General features: G+C 31.7%; 2 protein-coding genes across 4 annotated transcripts; one reads left to right on the forward strand and one right to left on the reverse strand.

The window, feature by feature from the left end:
* Positions 1 to 373: 373 nt before the first annotated feature.
* Positions 374 to 10710, forward strand: LOC111705248 (uncharacterized). Its single transcript, XM_023477740.1, has 11 exons — positions 374 to 484; positions 1051 to 1131; positions 2257 to 2319; positions 4468 to 4545; positions 5457 to 5578; positions 5972 to 6062; positions 6415 to 6510; positions 8262 to 8363; positions 8483 to 8562; positions 8676 to 8769; positions 9594 to 10710. The coding sequence occupies exons 1-11, from the start codon at positions 410 to 412 to the stop codon at positions 9816 to 9818; spliced, it is 1107 nt and encodes a 368-aa protein (XP_023333508.1). The 5' UTR covers positions 374 to 409; the 3' UTR covers positions 9819 to 10710.
* A 2987-nt stretch (positions 10711 to 13697) lies between these two features.
* LOC111705247 (uncharacterized) lies at positions 13698 to 23006 on the reverse strand. 3 transcript variants are annotated; one of them, XM_023477738.1, is made up of 16 exons: positions 22907 to 23006; positions 22359 to 22481; positions 22176 to 22293; positions 21584 to 21767; positions 20764 to 21040; positions 19262 to 19317; positions 18723 to 18865; positions 17511 to 17638; positions 17216 to 17286; positions 17056 to 17129; positions 16933 to 16990; positions 16124 to 16217; positions 15283 to 15369; positions 14392 to 14463; positions 13887 to 13982; positions 13698 to 13783 (listed from the first exon to the last, which is right to left on the reverse strand). In XM_023477738.1, exons 1-16 carry the CDS (start codon positions 22989 to 22991, stop codon positions 13743 to 13745), a joined length of 1707 nt encoding a protein of 568 aa, XP_023333506.1. In that variant the 5' UTR covers positions 22992 to 23006; the 3' UTR covers positions 13698 to 13742. The 3 variants fall into 3 exon arrangements, with proteins under 3 accessions (XP_023333506.1, XP_023333504.1, XP_023333507.1); XM_023477736.1 differs by having other exon boundaries at positions 13887 to 13977; positions 14387 to 14463; XM_023477739.1 differs by lacking the exons at positions 13698 to 13783; positions 13887 to 13982; positions 14392 to 14463 and adding an exon at positions 14470 to 14555.
* Positions 23007 to 23637: the final 631 nt, after the last annotated feature.

A 23637-nucleotide genomic window follows, 5' to 3' on the forward strand; every position in this document is an offset into this window, starting at 1 on the left:
ATCCCTGTTCAAGATCAGCTGATCGCTTAGCGCAGTACTCTATCAGAGCTCGAGCCTCGAACAGGAAAAAACCCGCCAGAAAGTTAAGTGTTACATTTAAAAATGTAAGATGAAGATTTCTGCTTGAAAATAAACAATTTATGAATATTGTTATCAGGCCTTGTTCATTCGTCGGGTCCGTCCTAGTGTGTGGCCGGGAGCTGCGGCCACATGGTCAATTATATCCATGTCTTACATATAAGATCCATGTACAAAATTGAAAGGAGAGGGGAAGGGGGGGGGTCCAAAAATCGTACATCAGGAAGTTACCCATTCTTCATTTTTAATGATTCCACGGCCCTCAAAAATTTTGTCGGCAGCTGTATGATTGACTTGCTATGTTTAATATTTCAGAGTACAAATTTTACACATGGACGAGCCAGGATTATTTAGGCTATTTTCTCCACAGTCCCCAACTACTCGGCAGACGACGAGAACTCTGCAAGTAAATATTTAGTTTTTTACACATTTGGAAAAAAATTGGAATTTATTAATAACAACTTAAAGGAATTTTTAAAATGACTAGCCTTAGAAGGCGCTTCGCGCCCATCTTCTAAATTAATTGTGAACATGTTCTCTTTGTGTACATCGTAAAACAAAACAAAAATAAATCGCAGATTTTCACAAATAATTTCGTGGATTTTCAAAATTTTAAAAAATTTAATGACGATCGAATTTTGATGGAGACAAATATTTAAAATTTTGATCATTCATAAACCTTCCCTGGGGTCCCTAGATGTCTCACAAAAAATTTGGGCCCGATCGGTTCAGCCGTTTTGACGTTTATTGGATACAAACAGACAGACAGACAAACAGACAAGCCAAATTTATATTTAGATAGTGGTCGATGGAGTACACGTGATGAGTTACAGGGATAGGACCCCATAGTAAAGTTTCCGTGCATGAAACGGGGGGTGGGGGGAGGTCTGATGGGTTACTTCAAAAGAACCATTAAATTGATAATAAGAAATCCCTTCTTTTTTCTCACACACACCTTTTAATGTTGTTTAGGATCTGAATGAGCGGCGAGTATCTGGAATATTTAATCTCAGGGAGATGGGGAACAATCTTCTTCAGAACCAGGACAACCAGGTGTTCAATCGAGGACATCATTGGACTATTATGCTGGTCATTTCCTAGAGAACGCTTTTTGATCTCCCCCCCCCCCCACTACCTAAGATGAGCATATGAAGTTTATCTGATAAGGGGGGTTTGATCTCCCCCCCCCCCCCCTACCTTGGATCTATAGAGATCTTATGTTACACATGTTTAAACTTGGATGTGGCCTAGCCGCGGTGCTCGGTCCAGACATTGTCTTAAAATAATAAAAAGTATAAATTGGGGAATGAGTTGAAAAATTATATTGGAGTGTGCAAAAGCAATAGGAGGGGGGGTTCCCTAGAACAGAGATTCATAATGATTTAATGCTTTCCGAAAAACGCTTTTTGACCCAAATCCTCTAGACTATTCTAGCCGTCTTGCTCGGCCGAGAGATGTTTATTATTCTGAAAAATCATGGTCTCATGCCCATTTATTCGCCGAGTTGGGGGAAATGAATATAATCTTGAATTTAAAGGAAAAAATTATGAAGGAAAAACGAGACTTTTCATGTCTAATTTATCAATTTTTCTCCCTAAATCTCTCTAAAATTATTTACCCTTGACTCGGCTCCTTTGTCTGTTTTGGCTTCAAATTTATCCAGCCGCCCCCCCCTCTCCCTCCTTTGGTTTAGAAATTCAATTAGTTTCTCTTGTTTCCTGATTAATCACTGTTCGATGGTTTGTGCAGCCATCAAACTTTGTATTCTGTGATCAATCTTTGATAAATATTAACATTTTTTGGTTTATTCAACTTTTTCCTTAAACATTTAGTATTTTTCAAGAAATATTAGTTTTAAGTGAAGAAAAAATATTTGACAGAAGCCTTAATTAATAAGTCAATCAATGAAAAAACATATATCAGACTTATATCGGATATTAATTCTAATGATGATAGATAGGATCAAATTAAATGTTGTGTGTGCAGACAAAATTCCTAGGAAATGTTATGGTTCGGGATTACAATTTTGGAAAATTCTCGAAAAATGTTTGCACGGAGCACTAACAAATCATTTGTTTTACTAAAATTTGGAAAATTAACGATTTAAAAAATATATATTTTCCTCTTAGAGCTGAAATTATTACGTGAGAGGTGGAGAAACATATTTTTTACTTCTAGGTGCTGAGGCCGAATCCAAACCATACTCATACTCCTCCAATTCTTAGGGATAACAATGTTTCGGTAAGATACACATTTGCAGCAGTCCGGAGGGCCCGGATCTCTTGGATCCGTATTTTTGGCTTTCTTGATCCGGGTCCTGACCCAAGGGGTAAAATATGAACCAAAGCCATAAAAAAATCTCTCCAAACCAGTCCTAAGGATCTGGAACCGTTTGATCCGCAAGATTTCCGGATCCATAAATATATGCAGATCCAAGGGGTAAAATATCAACCAAAAAGTTCAGAAAAATATTTACTCTCAAAACTCAAATCTGAACTATTCAGAGAGTTTATAAAAAATGTCCTGTTCTTTGAATAGTTCATCAAGTTTTAGCATAAAAATTAGTAAAAAAATTAAAACAAAATATTTTAAAATTCTGCTCTGTTAAAAAAATCAGTAAATATAAAGAATTAATCTAGATCCGGATCCATTTGTTTCGATTGCGAATCTAGAAACCGGATCCGCATCAAAATTAAATGGATCCAAAAGTACTGCTCAAAACACAAATCTAAATTGTTAACTAATGATAGATCGACAAATAATAGATATAAATATAATTTCTAATTTTCTAAATGGTTCACTAAATATAGTTTTATTCAACGTGGCATTTAAAGTAAACACAATATATAGTATTATTCCTAAAAAACAGTATTAACGAAATCTTTTAGATTTACAAAATTTTGGCATCCATTTTGTACCTTATAAATTGACAGAGATTTTAATAACAATGTGTAATTATTTAATCTTTTTAAAACAAAATAAACCATGTACACTGTTGAGGAACTTTACAATTTTCTGCGTGTATTGAAATTTAGAATGTAATAACTTATTTTTCTTTAAATTTAACATCTGTTTAGCATTTAAAAATGTAGATTACCCTTCTTATATTCAACAACTTTAATTTTATTTAGAATATTGTACGTCCCAAAAAACATTTTTTTATGTTAGTTATAAGATAAATTAGAAAATGTCAATTTAAAACAACCCGCATATTTTAATTTAGAATATTTAAGGCTACATTTGTATATCAAACATTTAAATACTAAACCCTCAAAATAGATAAATTTCAATTTTTGATAATTATTGATATTAGTTTAGAACATGTCACATTTTTGAAGCAAATACTAAGTTTGGGCGCAAAACATGTTTTGGATCATATCGCGATTTTAAGAAATTTCACCCATTTGAATCAATGATGCTTTCCAGCATTTACACAATTTGGTAACAAAGCAAATTTTCGTATACAGTAGAATTTAAATAATGAAACAATAAAAATGTAAATTATATATTCCGTCTGATATTTCAAAATAAAACTACGTAAAACGTTGAAAAATTATAATTTGAACAACAAATTGTTCTTAAAATTTAATTGAACAGAAAAAATGCAGGTCATTTTTAATTGAAAATGGAGGAAACTTGATATCGGCTGTATTTAACTAAAAGTATAATTTGCAAAACAAAAATAGAATAATTTAGTAGATAAAAATATTTTCAGCGATTCATGCTATTCTGTAAATTATTGAAGTGCGTTTTTCTCTGAATTGTTGAACATTTCCAAAGTATGGATTGTTTGGAAATTATGTTCGTGATATGTGCGAAAATGGAAAACCTTGATATGTTTTGAAAGTTGTATGGGTTTGACTTGAAAATGAATGATCACTCACATTTCAATTTTTGAAGAGAAGTAAATAATGATATTTGTAGTTAACGTCATGCTTAATAATATGTTGGAAATAGTTTTTTTAATTGAGGTTTCCTCTCCGGACAAGAAGAGTTACTAAAACGTTGATCATAACAGTTGTGCCAAAACCTGGCACTGAGTGTCAGGTTTGGAACATAAACACGGGTTGGAACTTTCTTCCCCTGTATTAAGTTTAGTTTTAAATAAAACATCCCGCAAAACAATTTACCATCTGAATTTGAACTATTCATATGTGTTTGCTGCAGGACCCCACAGGCAGGGTTGTATATTTTCTTTGAAATGTCCCATNAAAACTTATTTATAGACCTATCATTGCTAAAGTGGGGAAAATTATTTCACAAATAATAAGAAAACTAACTTTTGATAAACTTTTTCATTTTGTTCTAATATTTCTTGGATCTAGTAAACGATGCTTGACAAACAGAGCAGGGAATCTTGTTTATGTTTACAAAACAATTATGCTTCAGGGTTCTGAGAATAGATTACAGGATGGACATACACCGTCACCAGACGAAGCTGTTATTCAAGCTAGGGGCAGAAGACAGGTTTCATTCATTTATTATTTATCATCTGTATTCACTTTATATGCCAGTTGCCGTCGTAAATATCAATACAATGATCATGACTATGGAAGAAAAAAACTTTGAACCAGAAATCCATATTTTCTTAGAGAAGTCGCCTTTTTGTAAAAGCATAATCGCCGACTACTTCAGTTTTGCTCAGAATCAATTTTGGTAATAAATTCAATTTTTAAAAAACTTTAATTGGAGTTTTTTAAACTTTTCTCCCCGGGGGAAAAAAATAATTTTAAATAGAAATAATTTTTCAGAAAAATATACAATTCTGTATAAAGGTGTTAAAGAGGGTGAAATTTTCACTTTTATTCCCTTCACCCAAGTAATTTTTCCCGGTGTGGCGTTATTTCTGCGTAAGCGTTAAATAATGATAGTAGACTCTACTCAGCAAAATTTTCCGCGGCATCCGCGCATATTTTTGCAGTATACGGCAATGTGCACAACAGAAATCTGGTATTTTATCTGAAATTTCAGAATTAGAAATTATATTTATACACTTAAAAATATACACTATATGCTGATATATAATGTGAGTACAGGAGTAATTAACTATACATTAAACTCTCATTAGTTGCAAGTATCCTTAACAATTAATTAACGTAAACTTTAAGCTGTAATATCGATCCCTAATGTTAAAACAATTGATTTTTATTGTCAATCGCTCAGCAAAACTTGATTGATTCTCAAATATGAGAAATACTTACACTTAATTTACTGTTTACATTCACAGAATTTTGCACGAATGCCGCGGAAAATTTGCTGCGTAGAGTCTACTACCATTATTTAACGTTTACCCAGAAAGGACACCACACCGGGGGGAATGTAATTTTGAAAAGTGTAAATATCAGTTCCAAAAAAATAAAAAATTTGTTTATTTTAAGGTTCCGTTAACATTTTCTCCCGACGTGACTCCATTAAGACAACAGATGCAGAGAGCAAAACTATCCAATATTCAGGGAGCTAACTCAAGGCTATCCCTTCCTAACATCAGACTGTCTCCAAGGTATGCTGAAGAAGGGGGGGGGGGGGTCGAATTTCTAAACCTTCATCATTTTTGGTTTAGAGGCGTGTTTATCAAAACGTTGGTTAAACAATCATTGTTTGTTAGTTAATCCGTTTTTTCAGTTTTTAGATTTCAAACGATTTCACATTTTAAATTTGAATGCTTAAAAAGTTTGCAATATATTTAGTTTTTACTGAATCGTTTAAATCCTTTTTAATCTATTTTGAAACTTATTTTTTCCGTCAAAGTTGCTATTTTGCATTTTGAGAAGTATTTATAATTAAATAGATATTTAAATTATGATTTCAAAACGTTCATATTTTTTGAAGCATATCTGCTTGTAAATATTCTTTTTTAAATTATTTTTATAATTATCTTATAATCATATTTTAGGAAAAGATTAACGTTATCTGATAATCCACCCTCTCCACAGATGTACGTTCTACCCCCAGATATAACCCCTATCAGTCCTCTGGCAAAAAGAGTAAGTTTTCTACAATAGGTGTTCAGGGGTGTATATTCCCTTACCTAACTGTTTCTGTAAACTTATGGAAAATTTTATGAGGAAGGATCAACTTTCAGGATCTTAATGTAAAATATTTCTCATAAGGTTAAGAACCACAAATCAAATTTATATTTTTTAAATTCTGCTCAGGGTTGTATGTATACAGCTGATAGGAATGGAGTGGGGGTACAAAACTTATGTTCTTGTCTGAAATGCCAGAAGTTTAATATTTTTATAAAGAGCACAATTAATATCTTCCATCTTTCCGAAAAAAAGTAGATTAAACATTTAAACAAACTTTATTTTTTTTATATTATAAAACCATTTTCAGATTAGACTGGACGATGATTCAGTAGTTGATCCAAGTGTATCTGTTCAAGGATTATCTAGACCTCAACTAGTTCAACTAGTTCAAGATATACTCAGGGTAGGTTAATCAACTAGTTCAAGATATACTCAGGGTAGGTTAATCATCTAGTTCAACTAGTTCAAGATAAACTCAGGGTAGGTTAATCATCTAGTTCAACTAGTTCAAGATATACTCAGGGTAGGATGATTAACTATTTCAACTACTTCAAGATATACTTAGGGTAGCTTAATCAACTAGTTAAACTAGTTAAGATATACTCAGGGTATGTTAATCAACTAGTTCAACTAGTTCAAGATATACTTAGGGTAGGTTAATCAACTAGTTCAACTAGTTCAAGATATACTCAGGGTAGGTTAATCAACTAGTTCAACTAGTTAAGATATACTCAGGGTAGGTGGATCAACTAGTTCAACTAGTTCAACTAGTTCAAGATATACTCAGGGTAGGTTAATCATCTAGTTCAACTAGTTACTAGTTCAAGATATACTCAGAGTAGGTTAATCAACTAGTTCTACAAGTGCAAGATATAGTTAGGGTGGGATAATTATCTAGTTCAACTAGTTCAAGATATACTTAGGGTAGGTTAGTCATCTAGTTGAACTAGTTCAAGATATACTCAGGGTAGGTTCATCAACTAGTTCAACTAGTTACTAGTTCAAGATATACTCAGAGTAGGTTAATCAACTAGTTCTACAAGTGCAAGATATAGTTAGGGTGGGATAATTATCTAGTTCAACTAGTTCAAGATATATTCAGGATAGGTTAATCAACTAGTTCTACAAGTGCAATATATTGTTAGGGTAGAATAATCAACTAGTTCAACTAGTTCAAGATATACTCAGGGTAGGTTAATCAACTAGTTCAACTAGTTCAAGATATACTCAGGGTAGGTTAATCAACTAGTTCAACTAGTTCAACATAAACTCAGGGTAGGTTGATCAACTAGTTCTACTAGTGCAAGATATATTTACTAATTAATTAGTTAATTAACTAGTTCTACTAGTGCAAGATATATTCACTAATTAATTAGTTAATTAACTAGTTCTACTTGTGCAAGATATATTCACTAATTAATTAGTTAATTAACTAGTTCTACTTGTGCAAGATATATTCACTAATCAGGGTAGGTTAATCAACTAGAATCGAATTAAAATTCCTAAGTGACCCTTAAAGTAAATTAAAACTGGTTCTTAATAAGAAAACAAGAACTGCGTCTGTAACTAGTTTCCTGAACATATAAACCTAAACAAAAATCTAAAATTAGAAAACAATTATGATAAAACAAGGAAGAAAAGAGAAAAAAACCAAATCTTTTACATAATCAAACAATTAAAGGATGTCTAAAATCGGAACACATTAAAAAGATAGTAAAAAATGCCCGTTTTGCGTAGAACCTATATCTTTTTCACAACCCATAAAGCCTATTTAAAAAAATAAATTTAACATTCTATCATATTTATTTCTAAAAGTTGTTAGTTCATCGTCGAAAAATACTAACAATCAACCACCAGTTTTATTAAATATAATGTAAACAACAAATATGTAACTTTCCTTTCCTTTTCCTTTTCCTTTAATTTCTATTTTTTTATATTATTTTAGAATTGGTGGGAAATATTCCCACAACCTCTATTTTTAGAGTTTTGAAAATATTTTCTCCTGAAACACTTTATTTTGTATGGTTTTGTTATATTTCATAAATATATAATTACTTACTTATTACTTACTATATATATCTAGGTTAACCCAGCTAAAAAAGAGTGTGTGTCCCATCTCCAGATATATCTATACTAGAGTTTATATATATCTAGGTTAACCCAGATATAAGAGAGTGTGTGACCCATCTCCTTCCAACTCCAGATATCTCAGTACTAGAGGAACAGCTCAACCTGCATAAGAAGAATATTTATAAGGTAATGATACAGGAGAATATATTATAAACCTGATTTAAAACCCGTATCAATTGAGAGAGAAAAGTTTTCGAAGCTAGAAGCTATGTTACTCTTATTATTATTTTTATTATTATTTTTAGTCCCTACCGAATAGCAGACTAGAATCTAAAACTGATTCTATGGCGTTTAACAGAGTAGGAGTTCACCTAACTTCCTTCAGGTAAAATAATCAATGTGAGGGTGGGAAGCAGCTGTTGGCGGGTGAGCAGTTGATTGATTGATTGCTTATTGATTGGATTGATTTATTGATTGATACCTAAATATATGAATTAGACGAGTGTTGAGTGAGGGTGTGAAACAGCTGTTGGCCGGGGAGCAGTGGATTGCTCTGGTTGAGTATACAATCATGGCCTGGGGGTATGTCCAGGTAAAATATGGAACTAATGGCTCTCCTTAAACTCTAATTTTTATAAACATCATATCTTTGCAACCTGAGTCTAAAACTAAAGAATGCGCGAATTTTAAGTTCGAGGTTAAAAGTTCTGTAAAATAATGATAGCTACTTAAATATTAAACTTTCTCAATTTTTAATTTGAATTTCCCGGGGAAAATCTGAACCAATCAGAGAAAAGGATTTACGGAGAATATTACATAACCATCGCTAATCAGCTGATAACGTAACCGAAAACAAAACATATTATATTTCGAGTTACAACCGTTTTTTGGGTTTACATGCAAAAATTAATTTATCTAAAACGTGAATTTTCTTTAACAAGGTTTTCACTTTTAAATATATCGTAAAGTTAAATGCCACTTTTTCAGCTGAATGATGATTGAATAATAGACAATAGGGAAAATGCAAGATTTCAAGATTTTAACCCTGTGTTTAAATTTTAACTCGTCGATTTCGGCGAGTTAAATATTTAACCACAGGGTTAAATATTTAACCTCACGGTTAAAGTTCAGGTTTAAATTAAGCCTGAAGTGGCATTTAACCATGAACTTAAAATTTAAGTCAACTTTTCGTTCTTTAGTTTTAGACTCTGATCTAAGTTTAATTTTAATCTTTGAAACTAAATGATGTAGTTACAGCTTGAAATATCAAAGTACCCTTCAGGCTGCAAAGTTTGTAGAAATGTAGCAAGAAGTCAATCCTTCTTTAGTAATCAAAAATCAAAAATTTTTCTGTTTCCCTTAAAACTGAAATCGCATTCCAAAAAAAAGATAAGAAATAACTTTGTATGATTTTAGGCTACGCCAGTATGGGATAATCCCTCGCATAACGGGACCCGAAAAGCCTGCTTCAAGACCCTGGCTAGCGCATGCCTAAACGCACTCAAATATGGAAATTTCAGCGCGGTCCAGCGACATGAAATTCGGGAAAAGTTAAAGAAAATCTCACCACTGTCGACAGAACTAGACGTCTGTTTGAAACATTTGGGAAGTCTGGATAAGGCAGGAGCTGAAGAAAACTAAAATTAATAGTGACACGTGGTTCTTGTTGTACAATGTACTATGAAAAATGTGCAATGTACATGATGTTAACGGGTACATAGTGTTTACCAGTACATGTTAATACTAAGAACTTATGTACATATTAAACATCGTACATTGTCACCTACGACTAATTGTTCAGTATTTTATGAAAAGTTAAAACCAAAAAAGATCAATTCTGATCGAATCTATTAAACTTGCTTTTAACAAAATTAAATTTTTCATGTAAAAGGCAAAATAGATCAATTACTGAAAATTGTCAAATTTTAACAGTTCTACAAAATTGCTGAAAGTACACTTAAGATGTTTATACATCAGAGAATTTATGACGCTTATCGATATTTTCATTGAAAAAAAGTATGTTTATACCAAACTATATTGCTATTTATCGCTTGAATACTTATTTTTTTCATTTCTTCTAATTATGTTCAGAAATGTAAAATTGCTCGACCTAAAATCAAAAGGTTCAAATTCGCGCCAAAAAAAAAGATCTTTTTCAATTTTTCCTGATTTTCCGTCTACAATCTACACAATTATAAAACATGTGAAATGTTCCTTCTGGTGTAGATTTTAGAAACATTTATTTGTTATTTCTGTCAACTTTAAGATTTGTAAATTTTTCGTACATATGCTGTAAACTTGAGAAATCCTCATTATGTTAATAATTTTTGACATGTTTATTTTTTTGTCATTCATCCCTAGTTCAAGTTCGGTTAAAGTATTAGGTCCATATCATATATCTACTAAGAATATGATTGCATTCAAATCTGTATTGTAAATTAGATTAAATATGCGTATCGAAAATTTACCAATGGGCATTTACTTATTGTATTTCTTAAAGTGTCTTCTCCTGAAATACATATAATTGATTTAATACTTTTCTTTTCTTTTTCACCAACACTGGTTTTTTAGATCCTTTATCTTTGCAACCTTAGACATGCGTTGTGTTGGATCAAATAATAAATAGTTGGAAATATTATCGGTTTACACCATCAGGTTGCCAAGATATGATGATTAGAAAATCTGAGTTTGTGGTAAAGGCTCAATTCCGTCTGAATGTGTACTGAAACATCTTCATATTAAAAAGAAGCAGCATCGATGTATCTAATATATTAGACGTGAATCCAGTGCTTGGATTGGTTTCGTATGCTGATCCAAATCCTTGACGTGTCTTAAACAAAAATTTATCCGACTTAAGAAAATTTCTGTCTATTACAACAAAATCCAGAAGTTTCAACTTTTTGTTTCTCTTTGTATTGTACTGAAACTTTATTTCAATAAATATCTTGTAGGTTAACACTAAACTAAATGTGTGTTTTGAAAGCAGAAAGCTTTTTGTCAATATTATTATCACTTTTGTGTAGACAGTAGATTCATATCTAAGGAACTAAAAAACCGAATCCATTACGCTCAAAACTTAGAAGTAGTTAAATCCGTCTGTAACAGAACCAAGCATTGATCTCACCCGGAATCCACCAAAAATAGTGTTGACTTAATATTGATAATAAATATATTTCAAACGCGCGCTTAGCCATACAAAACGTATAACATAACCATTATGTGGGGTAAAATTAAGCATTTAGATCCTCTTGGGGGGGGGGGGAGATTCAGCGATTAAAGCCTAACGAAATTAACACATTGAAAAAAATTCAATAAAATATACCCTTTATACTTTGACTTTCGATAATAATTTGCGCAATTAACCCTATTTTTGTCGCCTATTTCCTTCTGAACTTTTTTGTTGGCATTCACGTTTTAAACTAAGAAGTAATACGTAAGTTTAAAGAATAATTCCAACACATACTGCAAAACACGTTTGGGTGGCGGTGATTACCAATCAAGGACTTCTGCACTCCCCCCCCCCCCCCCCCCCACTCCCAACACATGGTTGATTTTAAATAGAAGAAACCTGGTATGTGGAAGCGGCTTATGATAATTTACATAGGGGACTAAACATTTGTATTACGCGACGAAAAATTCCCCCATCCCCCTGGTTTTTTATAGAAAATCTGATTGAAGATGTGGCGCCGCAGGGAAAAATTGTTCTTAAAAATCAAAATTAAAGGGCTAGAAGGTGCCTTGTCTCTCTTTTTGTGATATGATTTTTCAAAGGGGGGAGATGTCCCCCAAGTTTTCCAGAGGGGACATCTCCCTCAACCTTTAAACCGCCTCTGCCGGGGAACTACCAGACAATATAAAATTTTACAGTTAATTAAAAACACGTGATAAAGTCTAAAAACGACAGAGTGGAAATGAGAAAATGATGTAAATTCATATCAAGAAGTTAGACAAAGAAAATCAACAACTGACCTAACTTGAATTCTTGCATAAGCTTATTTATAGTAAAATTAGTATGGCTTTACATATTTTAGGAAATGGATAAAAACGGATTTGTCAAAATTCAACATCCAAATAAACTTTTTATATACAGGGTGTCCCAATAAACATGGGAATTCAGTGACGAATTCGATATCGTCTTTATAAATAATTCTTTGATTTAGTATAGTGATATCTACTGAGAAAGCTGTAATCTGTAAGAGTTTCGTCTGCTATGTTCACATTTTGTTTGCTTATGTTTTTACTGCAAACGGTTGTACTTAGCAAAACAAGAAAATTGCAGTATACAAACAGAGTAAACTTGTCCGTCTTCACTGTTGTGAGCCGATCAAAAAGGTAAATTGCTCGAAGCGGGATGTACTGAGGCAGCGGATATGTAACTCGAAGAATGACAAATCCAAGGCAAATAGGTTAGGGAAACACTCTCTCCGACCATACACAGATAGATGAGAACTTCTTGAAAATGTGTATTTCAGTAACGAGGTTTCCTACAAAATACAAATTGTTATTGGCGTACATGCATATAAATAATAATTGTTAATAAAGATTAAACAGTTGAAGGTTTTTTTATTATCAATAAATGAGTATTGGAATTCTAGGTTTTGTAGGTTTAGTAGGATTGGAGATTTTAGGTTTAGTGGGTTTAGCAGGATTGGGGATCATATTTTTTTTGCTGTTGTAAATTGATAAATAAAGGGTTTAAAGGCACTGTTGTGAACTGAATAATAAAAGGTTTAAAAGGTACTGTTGTGAATGGAACTTACAATCTAGAAAACTGTGTTGGGTCGAAAAGTTGTATGAACTGAAGTCTAAAGCAAATTTAATTCTTCTGAAAATAAATATTCGTCTGATTAAATAAGTTCACTATTTGATTGCAAATGATTCACTGAAATTATGTTTAAATGGGTTCTTTTAATGCACTTAAAGTTTTATTAGCTCCATGCGGCTGTTGTTTACGTTTATGCAAAATTCTTGGCAAGGTTTGGTTTGGTGAGTGGACGGAGTATATTCAACGGAGGTACAGTTTGTCGGAGACGACCTTTACAACAGGGGAAATTTGAGGGATATGGTTCACAACTGTTCATCTTGCGGAGACATTATAGACACATCTTTACAGTCTTTTACCCTTTTCATAAAATAAACTCTAGCAAACATAATAGTATTATGGCTTTTGAAATTAGAAATTACAATGCTAATTCATAACAAAGACGATATCCAATTCGTCTCTGAATTCCCATGCTTTTTGGGACACTCTGTATAATTTAAACTATATTGATATTTTGTTATTCAAATAACGGAACAGAGTACTTCACATGTTTTTATGGAAATCGTGGATCTTAAACATTTCAATTTAAGAATTCTACTAGATCGATACTCACAGTCAAGGTTTATTAAATAAAATATCCAACATCAGATTGCAAAAATTTTAAATAAAAAACTATAATTTTGAGGAAAATATTCAGTTCCGTTATACGTTCGTATTCATATAGTTAATTTGGCTTTTATTGACACATATACATGGGATGGGTTCCAAATAAATATATTTTCAGCAAAAAATGGTTACAAAAATCATAAAGAAGTACTAAATTCAAATCCTACGTTATCTTGCCCTGAAAAGAAAGACATCGTTAAAATCTCTCTTAAAATATTTTTTCAAGCTTAATTAAAAATTAAGTTTGAAACTAATTTCTTAAAAACTAAAAGAGGCCTTTCCTGAATTTGTTTTCACATTCTCCTCCTCTAAATAACTTTCCATCTTGGCTTCCAATTCCTGTTTGCTCATTCTGTTTCCTGTTTCCTCAGCCTTTAAAGTTAAATAATCCATGAGCATACATGTTTGCAAATTTAGAAAAGGGCAGATTTTAGAAGAATGCCTAAAAGATAATCAGAATTACTTTATGAAGATCAAGCATTGAATGTTATTATTCAGTTTTTGATGTGTTGTCAAGCAAAAACTTAAAAGTTTAGCCGTTTATATTTCAGAAATGTCCCATATTTTGAAACTGGCACCTTTTAGGAAACTTCACCAAGGGGTTAAAACTCTTTTGAAACTGTTCCAATTTTCCCGCGCGAAAGTTTGAAAGGAATTGAGTCTTTGCCACAAATTCTGATTTTCTAATCTATATCTTAGCAACACAATGTCGTAGACCTCAGACTCAATGATATAAACGCCGACCACTGTAATTAAATGTTTTGTCATGTTATTCAATTTCCTTCATATTTGAATTTTTTTGCTCTGATAACTTGAGGACTGTATTATATAGGATCAAATACAGAACTGCTACTCCACCTAAACACTGTATTATATAGGACCAAATACAGAACTGCTACTCCACCTAAACACTGTATTATATAGGACCAAATACAGAACTGCTACTCCACCTGAACAATGTATTATAGGACCAAATACAGAACTGCTACTCCACTTAAACACTGTATTATATAGGACCAAATACAGAACTGCTACTCCGCCTAAACACTGTATTATAGTACCAAATACAGAACTGCTACTCCGCCTAAACACTGTATTATATAGGACCAAATACAGAACTGCTTCTCCACCTAAACAATACATTGATCTTAATAAAAACACCATAACTTAAGGGTGTTTCTAAAAACATGAATTAAAGGCAAAGGCTTGATTTTAAATCAATTTAACCCACAGGGGGGGGGGGGCACCTTTAAACCCCCCGCCGTGTTTTTTATTGAATAGAAAAATGCGAAGATTTTTTAATAGAGGAAAAGTGAAATCATCTGTCTACTCAGTATTTAGAAGTAAAATGTGGAAACACATTGGTGAATAGATAAGAGGATTTTCTACTTATGGATTGGTTGGAAATTTGGTTAATGTTCCAAAAAGCGTTCGGAATTCGAATACATGAAAATGAATGATCACTCACAGTTTAAATTTTAAAAAAGAAGTAAATAATGTAATTTGTAGTTTTCGTTGTGCTTAATAATATGTTGAAAAATGGTTTTTTTTATTGATATATCTCGGGACCAGAAGAGTGACGTAAACGTTGATCATAATAATTGTGTCCACACCTGAACATAAACTCTGTTTGGAACTTTCTTCCCCTGGACTGAAATAAACATTAAACCTACGTACCAATGCCTGCAGAGAATATCTGAAACATAACTCTAACTCCGAGCCATTCTTCCAGTACACCCGCTAGAAAACCTCCTATTCCTTTACCTATAATAACCAGAGGTTTACACTTTTTATTGATGGACGAATCAGATTAACTGATTTTGATTACTGATCCCCAAAACTTTGGTCAATTTATCCATTTATTTTAAATGTTTTTGACGGTTTAGAGAAAAAAATTAATGCAATTATAAATAGAATATATAATAATGATACACTTTTTTTTGCGTATTTTAACAATAACTAAACATCCACTTAAAATGTTAAAGGAAAAGGAGGTAACGACATTGGAAGATTTTCCTGCAACCTGTTTGATTTTGTTAATCTTAACAGCGGGCTATGTTGATTTTAGCAAATACCAGCTTGGGAACCCAGCGCTGCCAAGGTTATTAAGAATTACTCCTGTCGTTTACCCGCACTTGAACGATTTTACTGGTAAACTATATTTACGCTATTAAAGTCAACCTGCACTCAACTTAGAATCTCTAAACCAAGCTAAGAACATTCCCGTGGTTTTCCCAAGTTCCCCAATCAAAATTTTGAATAAATCAATCAAGGGGTTCCCGAGTTATGATCGGACAAAAAACAGACAAACAGAGATTAAAACTTTATATATATATATAAAATAAAATAAAACAGACTTTATGCAAGTTTTCTTAAATTTTTTTTAAAAATTAATTTATTTTGGGTTTAAACACGTTTAAACTATAGTTGTATAAAAAAATTAATAGAAAAAATAAGAACCACTTAAATCAGAAACCCCTCATATAGATTAATATTACGTATTTTCATTAGTGTTTACCGATTATAAAGTTACAGGTTGAAATTACTCCAATGGCAGTTCCAACCAGATTTTCAGGAGCTATTTCTCTCATATACCCGATTGTACCTACCCACTAATATCAAAATATTTCAAAAACATTCATTTTTGAATTTTTCAAATTTTTTAATTTTTGGTATGATTTTAGAAGATTTTGGAAATTGTTCCAAGGAAACATATACAAAAGAAGACGACCGAAAGACTCAAGTTGATTATTTATAAAAAAACACGAAACACACTTTTTGTGCAGTGTTCATACAGATCCGTTTTAGGTCGATTTTTAAACTACTTGTAAAATAATTTGCATGACAACAATATCAAATAAAATTACAAAAAAAACGTTCTTCAAATCCACCTTTGAATAGATTAAAGAATTAGAATTAAATAAAGACATGTAATTATGGAATTCAGTCGTTAAATCTTAAAGGAATAAAAGTAGGTAATATTTTACCTGTGCTGTACCAATAATTAACGTGATGGCTGTCCCAGGAAACTTGACAGTTGATGATTAATTTTAAATGTCTTCTTCCATGATTTGTTAGGTTGTTTGATGACAAAGAGAATTATAAAAAATATCACATGATCGTCATATTGTAGTAAAATTGATAATAAAATAAAGTATATTTGAGTAAAAATTTTGTTAAACGAAATTAACTGCAAAAAGTCTTTAATATCTTATACAGTATATGGAAGAAGACATTTAAAACTATTTACCAACTGTCATGTTTCGTGGGACACCCTGTAGCTAAAAAGTGCTTTATCTTTAATTGGTTACACATTAAAACAATGACCTGCATTTGTCCGGTAGATATAAAAGCATAACCAAAGAATATAATTGGCGGTGATTGCCTAATAAAGGAAAATTAACATTAAATTTTTGTTAAACGTTTTAAAAAAGCTAAAAAGTTTATTACGTTGTAATACTCCAGAGAAACATAGCAATGCACTTTACGATAATAGCAATTGCAACCATGTTGGCGTTTGCAATCTGAAATAAATTGTTTTTTTAATAATCATTAAATTATTTTCTCCATTGATCGTTTTTTTTTGGTATTTCTGTGATCAAAATCCTACCTTATTTTGTATAAAACCTATAGGAAGAGATAAAAGTGCAGAAAATACACAGGTTACAGAATCAATCTGCCCTAAACAAAAAAGATTATAAAAAAAGTTCTTTTTCTTATTTGCAAATGCTATAGGAATTGAGTTTATGCAGCAAACTCGAATTTAATAATCACTATAACTTTACAATCTGATGTTGTGAACCTTAGATATTTCAAACTTTGAATTCTGCTAGGAGAAATAATTCAAAGATATTGGGATTAGAAAATTTGAGTTTGTGGCACAGACTCAATTCCTTTATACTTACCAATTAATGTTAAAGATGCTCCTAGTGTTTCATTCAAAAATACAAAAAAAAATGTATCAATAGCTCCCCATAGCATCCCAGCAGATATACTCAGTAAAAAGAAAATGAATGCAGAATAATTCCATAACCTATAAAACAATAGTGGAAAAATAAAATGAACAACAAAATTTGGTTTTCAGTTTGCTGTTTTGTGCTGATATATTGCCAGTTGCGCGATAATCTGATAATTATGCCGCGCAATATTCTTAACTTTTTTATGCAACCGAAAAAACGCGGGAAGATTTTAAAGACTGTCAATAATAAAATAGTTTTAAAATGAATAAAAGGAATTTTCATATTTTGTGCAGTAATGACCAGAAAACAATGGAATTCTATTTGCCTTTCGCTTGTTTTTTTTTGCACAGTTTCATAATTCGTTTTTTAAACAGTAATTATCCGAAGTATTACAATCCTAAGAAAATAAGATGGTAACCAGTAAGGTTTCAAGCGAACGAAAACTATCGAAAAAAAGTGCGAAACTCAGCGTCAAAAATTTCTTGGAAAACATAAATTTTCCGCAAAATTGCAAAAGTTTTCGTTTTTTCTCTGATTTTCGAAATTTTTTTTTCCTGGATCAGAATGCGAAAAATGCGAAAATTTCGCAAAACGATTTGCTAGCAAATAGAACTCAGGAATACAAGATGACTCTTAGACTCAAGATTTGAACATGAGACCATGGGGTTTCCAATCGGAATTCCGTTATGCGAAATTGTGCAGAATTTTGCACAACGGTGCGAAATTGCGCGGAACTTTTCTCGTATTGCGCGGAATAGTGCGGGATTGAGTGGAATTCGGAATTGCGCAGGATAACTATGGAAATTACAGGGCACGCAATTGCGCGCAAGTAAAATCCATGTGTGTTAGAAACCCTACATGAGACACAGCAATTGTAAGTGTCAGCAGACCCATTTAAGTTATTACTAGATTTGATAACTTTATTTGTAAAAATACTTTCTTTGTAACAACATCAAAATACAATTTAATATTGCTTTAGTTTTCTGTTAGCCGCTGTTTATTTAATAATTTGAAAGAAAAAGTGACAACATGTAAAATTTTCTCCGAAATCTATAAAATTAATGTGTATATTAGAATAAAAATATATGTTTGATAATATTGAAAAATTTGAAAGCCAAGAGCAAAGTGTTTTTTTTTATTAAGGTAAATAAATATTACCAAGACAACTCTTGTCGTAAAGTTAGCTTCTTCTCATTCTTGTAAACTACTGGTTTAATAAAGTAAATATTAAAGACAGCAAGAAGTAGAACTGCAGAAGAGAGAAGGTAAGTCACCAAATAGTCAGGATTTTTAACCTCCTCCCCTGCAGAGATGGGTACGTTAGACTTTTTTCATTTTGTTCATAAACGACCCATTTGTACGTTTTTTATTTAATCGTTAAAAATGATTTCGTTTGTTCTCAAATTTATCATTTATTTTTAACTATTCGTTCTTTTTTTCACTGACCGATCGTTCAGTAAAATCGCTCGTTCAATAAAATCGTTTGTTCAGTAAAAGACAATAGTTTTTTTCAAAAATTTGTTCTAAAAAATCGTTAGTTCAGTTTTTTGGTTAGTTTTTTTTAACATTTATGGAAAGTTCGTTTGTTCGTAATAAAAATGATCGTTTTTTCAAAATCGATTTTATGTCGTATTGTTTCTAGACACAATTTTCCACGAAAAATGTCGTTCGTTGAAAAAAAATTTGCCCATCTCCACCCCTGTTCTACAATCATACTCCGTCTCAAATCTCGATACATTATCCAGTAGTGGACCTAAATTAATTTATTTATTAACATCAGGTTATCCAGTAGTGGTCCTAAACTAATTTATTTATTAACATCATGTTATCCAGTAGTGGACCTATACTAATTTATTTATTAACATCATGTTATCCAGTAGAAGAACTAGACCAATTTATTTATTAACATCATGCTATCCTGTAGTGGACCTAAACTAATATATTTATGAACATCATGCTATCCTGTAGTGGACCTAAACTAATATATTTATGAACATCATGCTTTCCTGTAGTGGACCTAAACTAATATACTTATTAACATCATGCTATCCTTTAGGGGACCTAAGCTAATTTATTTATTAACATTAGGTTATCCAGTAGTGGACCTAAACTAATTTATCTATTAACATCACGTTGTCCAGTAGTGGACCTATACTAATTTATTTATTAACATCATGTTATCCAGTAGAAGAACTAGACCAATTTATTTATTAACATCATGCTATCCTGTAGTGGACCTAACCTAATATATTTATTAACATCATGCTTTCCTGTAGTGGACCTAAACTAATATATTTATTAACATCATGCTATCCTGTAGTGGACCTAAACTAATAAATTTATGAACATCATGCTTTCCTGTAGTGGACCTAAACTAATATATTTATGAACATCATGCTATCCTGTGGTGGACCTAAACTAATATATTTATTAACATCACGTTGTCCAGTAGTGGACCTAAACTAATTTATCTATTAACATCATGTTATCCAGTAGTGGACCTATACTAATTTATTTATTAACATCACGTTGTCCAGTAGTGGACCTAAACTAATTTATCTATTAACATCATGTTATCCAGTAGTGGACCTAGACGAATTTGTCTATTAACATCATGGTATCCAGTAGTGGACCTAAACTAATTCATTTATTAACATTATGTTATCCAGTAGAAGACCTAAAATAATTTATTTATTAACATCACGTTTTCCAGTAGAAGACCTAAACTAATTTATTTATAACATATCGTTATCCAGTAGTGGACCTAAACTAATTCATTTATTAACATCAGGTTATCCAGTAGCTTAAAAATGCTTAAAAAATGACTTTTTGGAATGCGAAATTTTATGGGTTTTTAAATTAATACAGTTATAACCAGAAAACAATAGAATAGGAAGACGACATTATAAAAGTACTTGCGTGTATTTGATGTTGTCACAAAGCAAATAGTTTTACTAGACACTTTTTAAATCACTAATTTGATAAAATGGGTCTGGTTACACTGCAAAATTGCTGTGTCTGTGGCTCATTGGAATATTTTAAGTAATTACTTGATTCCTAAAGTCGTCTTCCTATTTCAGAGTTTTCTTTTTAACACTGTATCCGTAAGAATTAACAATTTTTACAATGATACAATGATCTAAATGACCAATGGATAAAAATGTCATTTTTGCCGGTTTTTTTCTTGTTTTAGCTTGACCTGTAATAAGCGGAGCAAGAGCCATCGCTATATCAGCAAAGAAAACCATAGATGAATATTTTCCTTTCTCCAGCTTTGCAATACATGAACCCAGAGCATCACTGGTATTGTACATAACGTTGATCAAGAATGTGTACAAGGTTTTCAGCAGGAAGTAACACCAAAATACAATTATGTAGGATCCTGAGACATAGCTTTCACCATTTAATACTTCACATTCACGAACTGTTTCATTCAACACAAGAAAGCTTTCTAATTCATACGAACAATAGTTTTTCTAAAAAGAATAAGATAAAGAAAAATTCTTATTTTTAATAAACATACTCTATTTCTGATAGAAGCTGTGAAATGATATCAAGAAAAAAAGGCTAGGATCATAATACATTTTAATGTGAAAATCAAAACTACTCGTCAAGTAATTTTTTAATTAATAATGAATACGATATCTTTCGGTTGAAAAAATATATCTTAAAATATATTTACAAAAGCCATTACTAATATTTTCTCATGGTGTCTACAATTCATTTACAAACTAATATTTTTAACAAAAAATATATGGTCTTAATTATCTTAAGCTATTTATTTTTGTTTGTAAAAACTGATTAAAATACAGGGAAGATATATTGATGAAAATAAACCTAATTATTCCAAATAATATTTAAAAATGTTTAACTTTTGAACAGTATTTTGCTAAGTTTGTATTAAATTTAGAAAATCCACGATTTTTTTTATAAAATTCGCGAACTTTTTTACTATTGCTTTACAATGCATACAATGTTCACAATTGAAAGCCTAGTGCCTATAAGATCAAAAAACTTACACTTGTCAGATTGCAATATCCCTGGTAGACGTCAGCTAGTGATGTATCGATCGTAATATTTACAGGAAGTACATCATCACCGCACTTTAGAGTTGTAATATTCAGTTCCGGCTCAACCAGACACTCAGTATCGTTAACATACTCAAACATCCAAACCGGAGTAGCATCATTTTCTAGTCCAATCCTTAAAGGGAGTGTTCGTCAAAAATGAAAGAGGGTATAGGATCAAATACAATAAAATTATTAGATAATATTTCTATGAGATGTTACTGTATAAGTAAGGCACCATGTGGAAGTGTACACGTTTTTTTGTGGAAATGCGATTAAACCGATAGTACTAAAATTACAAGTAATATTAAGAAATAAAATGGAGTGAATGAGCAGCGAAGATGAACTGAACTAGTTAAAAATAGCTGAACTACTTTTCTTGTCCACTCAAGTGTTCAATTTTTTATACCTTGTTCAACTATTTGTAGATATTCATTAATTCTTACTTCCGACTCATTTAAAATTCAATTTGTGATTTTCCCACATTTAGTGTTTCCAACTTTTTGCGCAGTTTTTTCTTTTTTTTCTTTTCTTTTTCTTTTACCTGACTTTTGCATAAGAAGAATATGGTGGAATCAAAAACATCGATAAAGCAATGGCAATGTTTCCAATTAAAGCAAATACAAGCACCAACCGATAACCAATTTTATCACTAATATATCCTACAGAAAAAAGCTAAAATGATCAATGTTAAGACAGGAAATGCAAAAAATACCAATATGTTTACCTGCTAAAGGATTGGCAGGAAGACTAAGTATTGTATTTAAGCCCAAAATTAAACCTATATCCAGCATACTTAACCCTATACTCCGGGCAAACAAATTCATGTATCTGAACACCAAACCCACTCCTGAAAAGACGGAAAGACATCATATTTTACGCATTTTCAGCTGTAGGACTGGACAAAGTTCCGTTGACGAAACGGAGGTGTTCGATAATAAACGGAACAGTCCGTTAACGAACAGCAAAAAGCGTTAATTTTTAAGTCGTTAACGAAACAGATTAGCCGTTTTGAAAAAAAATTAAGTGTTGAAATTTGTTTTTAAACCGTGAATTTATTTTACTGCTTGAAATTGTATTAAACTTGTAAAAGTTATGATGTTTTTGAATGTCGTCTTCTGTGTCACAGCCGAAACGATCTCCTAAACCGTTAACAAAAGTTTTTTGTGAATCTGTAATAAAATAAAAGATCGTTAATTAACGGTAACTCTATAAAGCCGGAAAATAGGGTTTCAACAAAATTTCGTTATTACCATCTAAAACTAAACCCCCTACCTAGATTCAGAAGAAAATAGTATGAGCAGAATGGTAAACAGTTTACTGTTAGGTTTACTCGTTCAAGATATCCTTTCATCATCATTCAAATATTTATCTGAAAACTGACAACCATGATATAATTATCAGGTTTTTTTTTGTCAACTAATCGAAGCTTTTTTACCCATTATTATCTTTGTTTTCGTGATTTCAAGTTTTATTTCTACAAAGCACAAGCTATTATAGAAAATTGGATTAACAAACAATTGCTGTTTAAGATTTAGCTGCTTAGATTTGAAACTATTCTCCAAAAAATGACCGTGATGATATATTTTATTCAGGGGGGGGGGGTAGATGAACTGTAGTTTTAAAACTAAATAATGCTAGACCTTTCATATTCTTTCTGCAAATGAATACAGCTTTAAATTTTGTCTGCCTGCAGGCCCCGATGGCACCTGGATCAATATTTTTCAGTTTGACCCAGGAAATCATGTCAGATTCACAAAATACCCGTAGGAAACCCCAACCCACGTTCAAATTCTATGTTTTTAAGTATTGTTAAAAACTTATGTAAAATAAATTTTAGAATTTGTTACTGCACGCTGTTCACTGAACATTGCACACTCCAAACTGTAGACTGAATGCTGCACAATGCTATACATTTTAGCAAAAAAGTTTGGAAACATAAATTTCTTAAAGACCAAATAGGAAGCTGTTCTTGAATTTTCATGTAATTCTGTGGACAGGGGATC

This window comes from Eurytemora carolleeae, unplaced genomic scaffold, assembly GCF_000591075.1.
Source record: "Eurytemora carolleeae unplaced genomic scaffold, Eaff_2.0 scaffold615, whole genome shotgun sequence".
NCBI lineage: Eukaryota > Metazoa > Arthropoda > Copepoda > Calanoida > Temoridae > Eurytemora > Eurytemora carolleeae.

Bases quoted from the DNA above. Each gene is read 5' to 3' on its own strand.
- LOC111705248 (XM_023477740.1), top strand. From the start codon at position 410: ATGGACGAGCCAGGATTATTTAGGCTATTTTCTCCACAGTCCCCAACT. The intron at 6,511-8,261 runs GTAGGTTAATCA...ATATATATCTAG, and splicing joins TAGTTCAAGATATACTCAGG to GTTAACCCAGATATAAGAGA. The intron at 8,563-8,675 runs GTAAAATAATCA...TATATGAATTAG, and splicing joins GTTCACCTAACTTCCTTCAG to ACGAGTGTTGAGTGAGGGTG.
- LOC111705247 (XM_023477738.1), bottom strand. From the start codon at position 22,991: ATGATGATGAAAGGATATCTTGAACGAGTAAACCTAACAGTAAACTGT. The intron at 17,639-18,722 runs GTAATATTTATT...ATTGTTTTATAG, and splicing joins TTACGACAAGAGTTGTCTTG to GTTATGGAATTATTCTGCAT. The intron at 16,218-16,932 runs GTCATTGTTTTA...TTTTGATATTAG, and splicing joins TATCTACCGGACAAATGCAG to TGGGTAGGTACAATCGGGTA.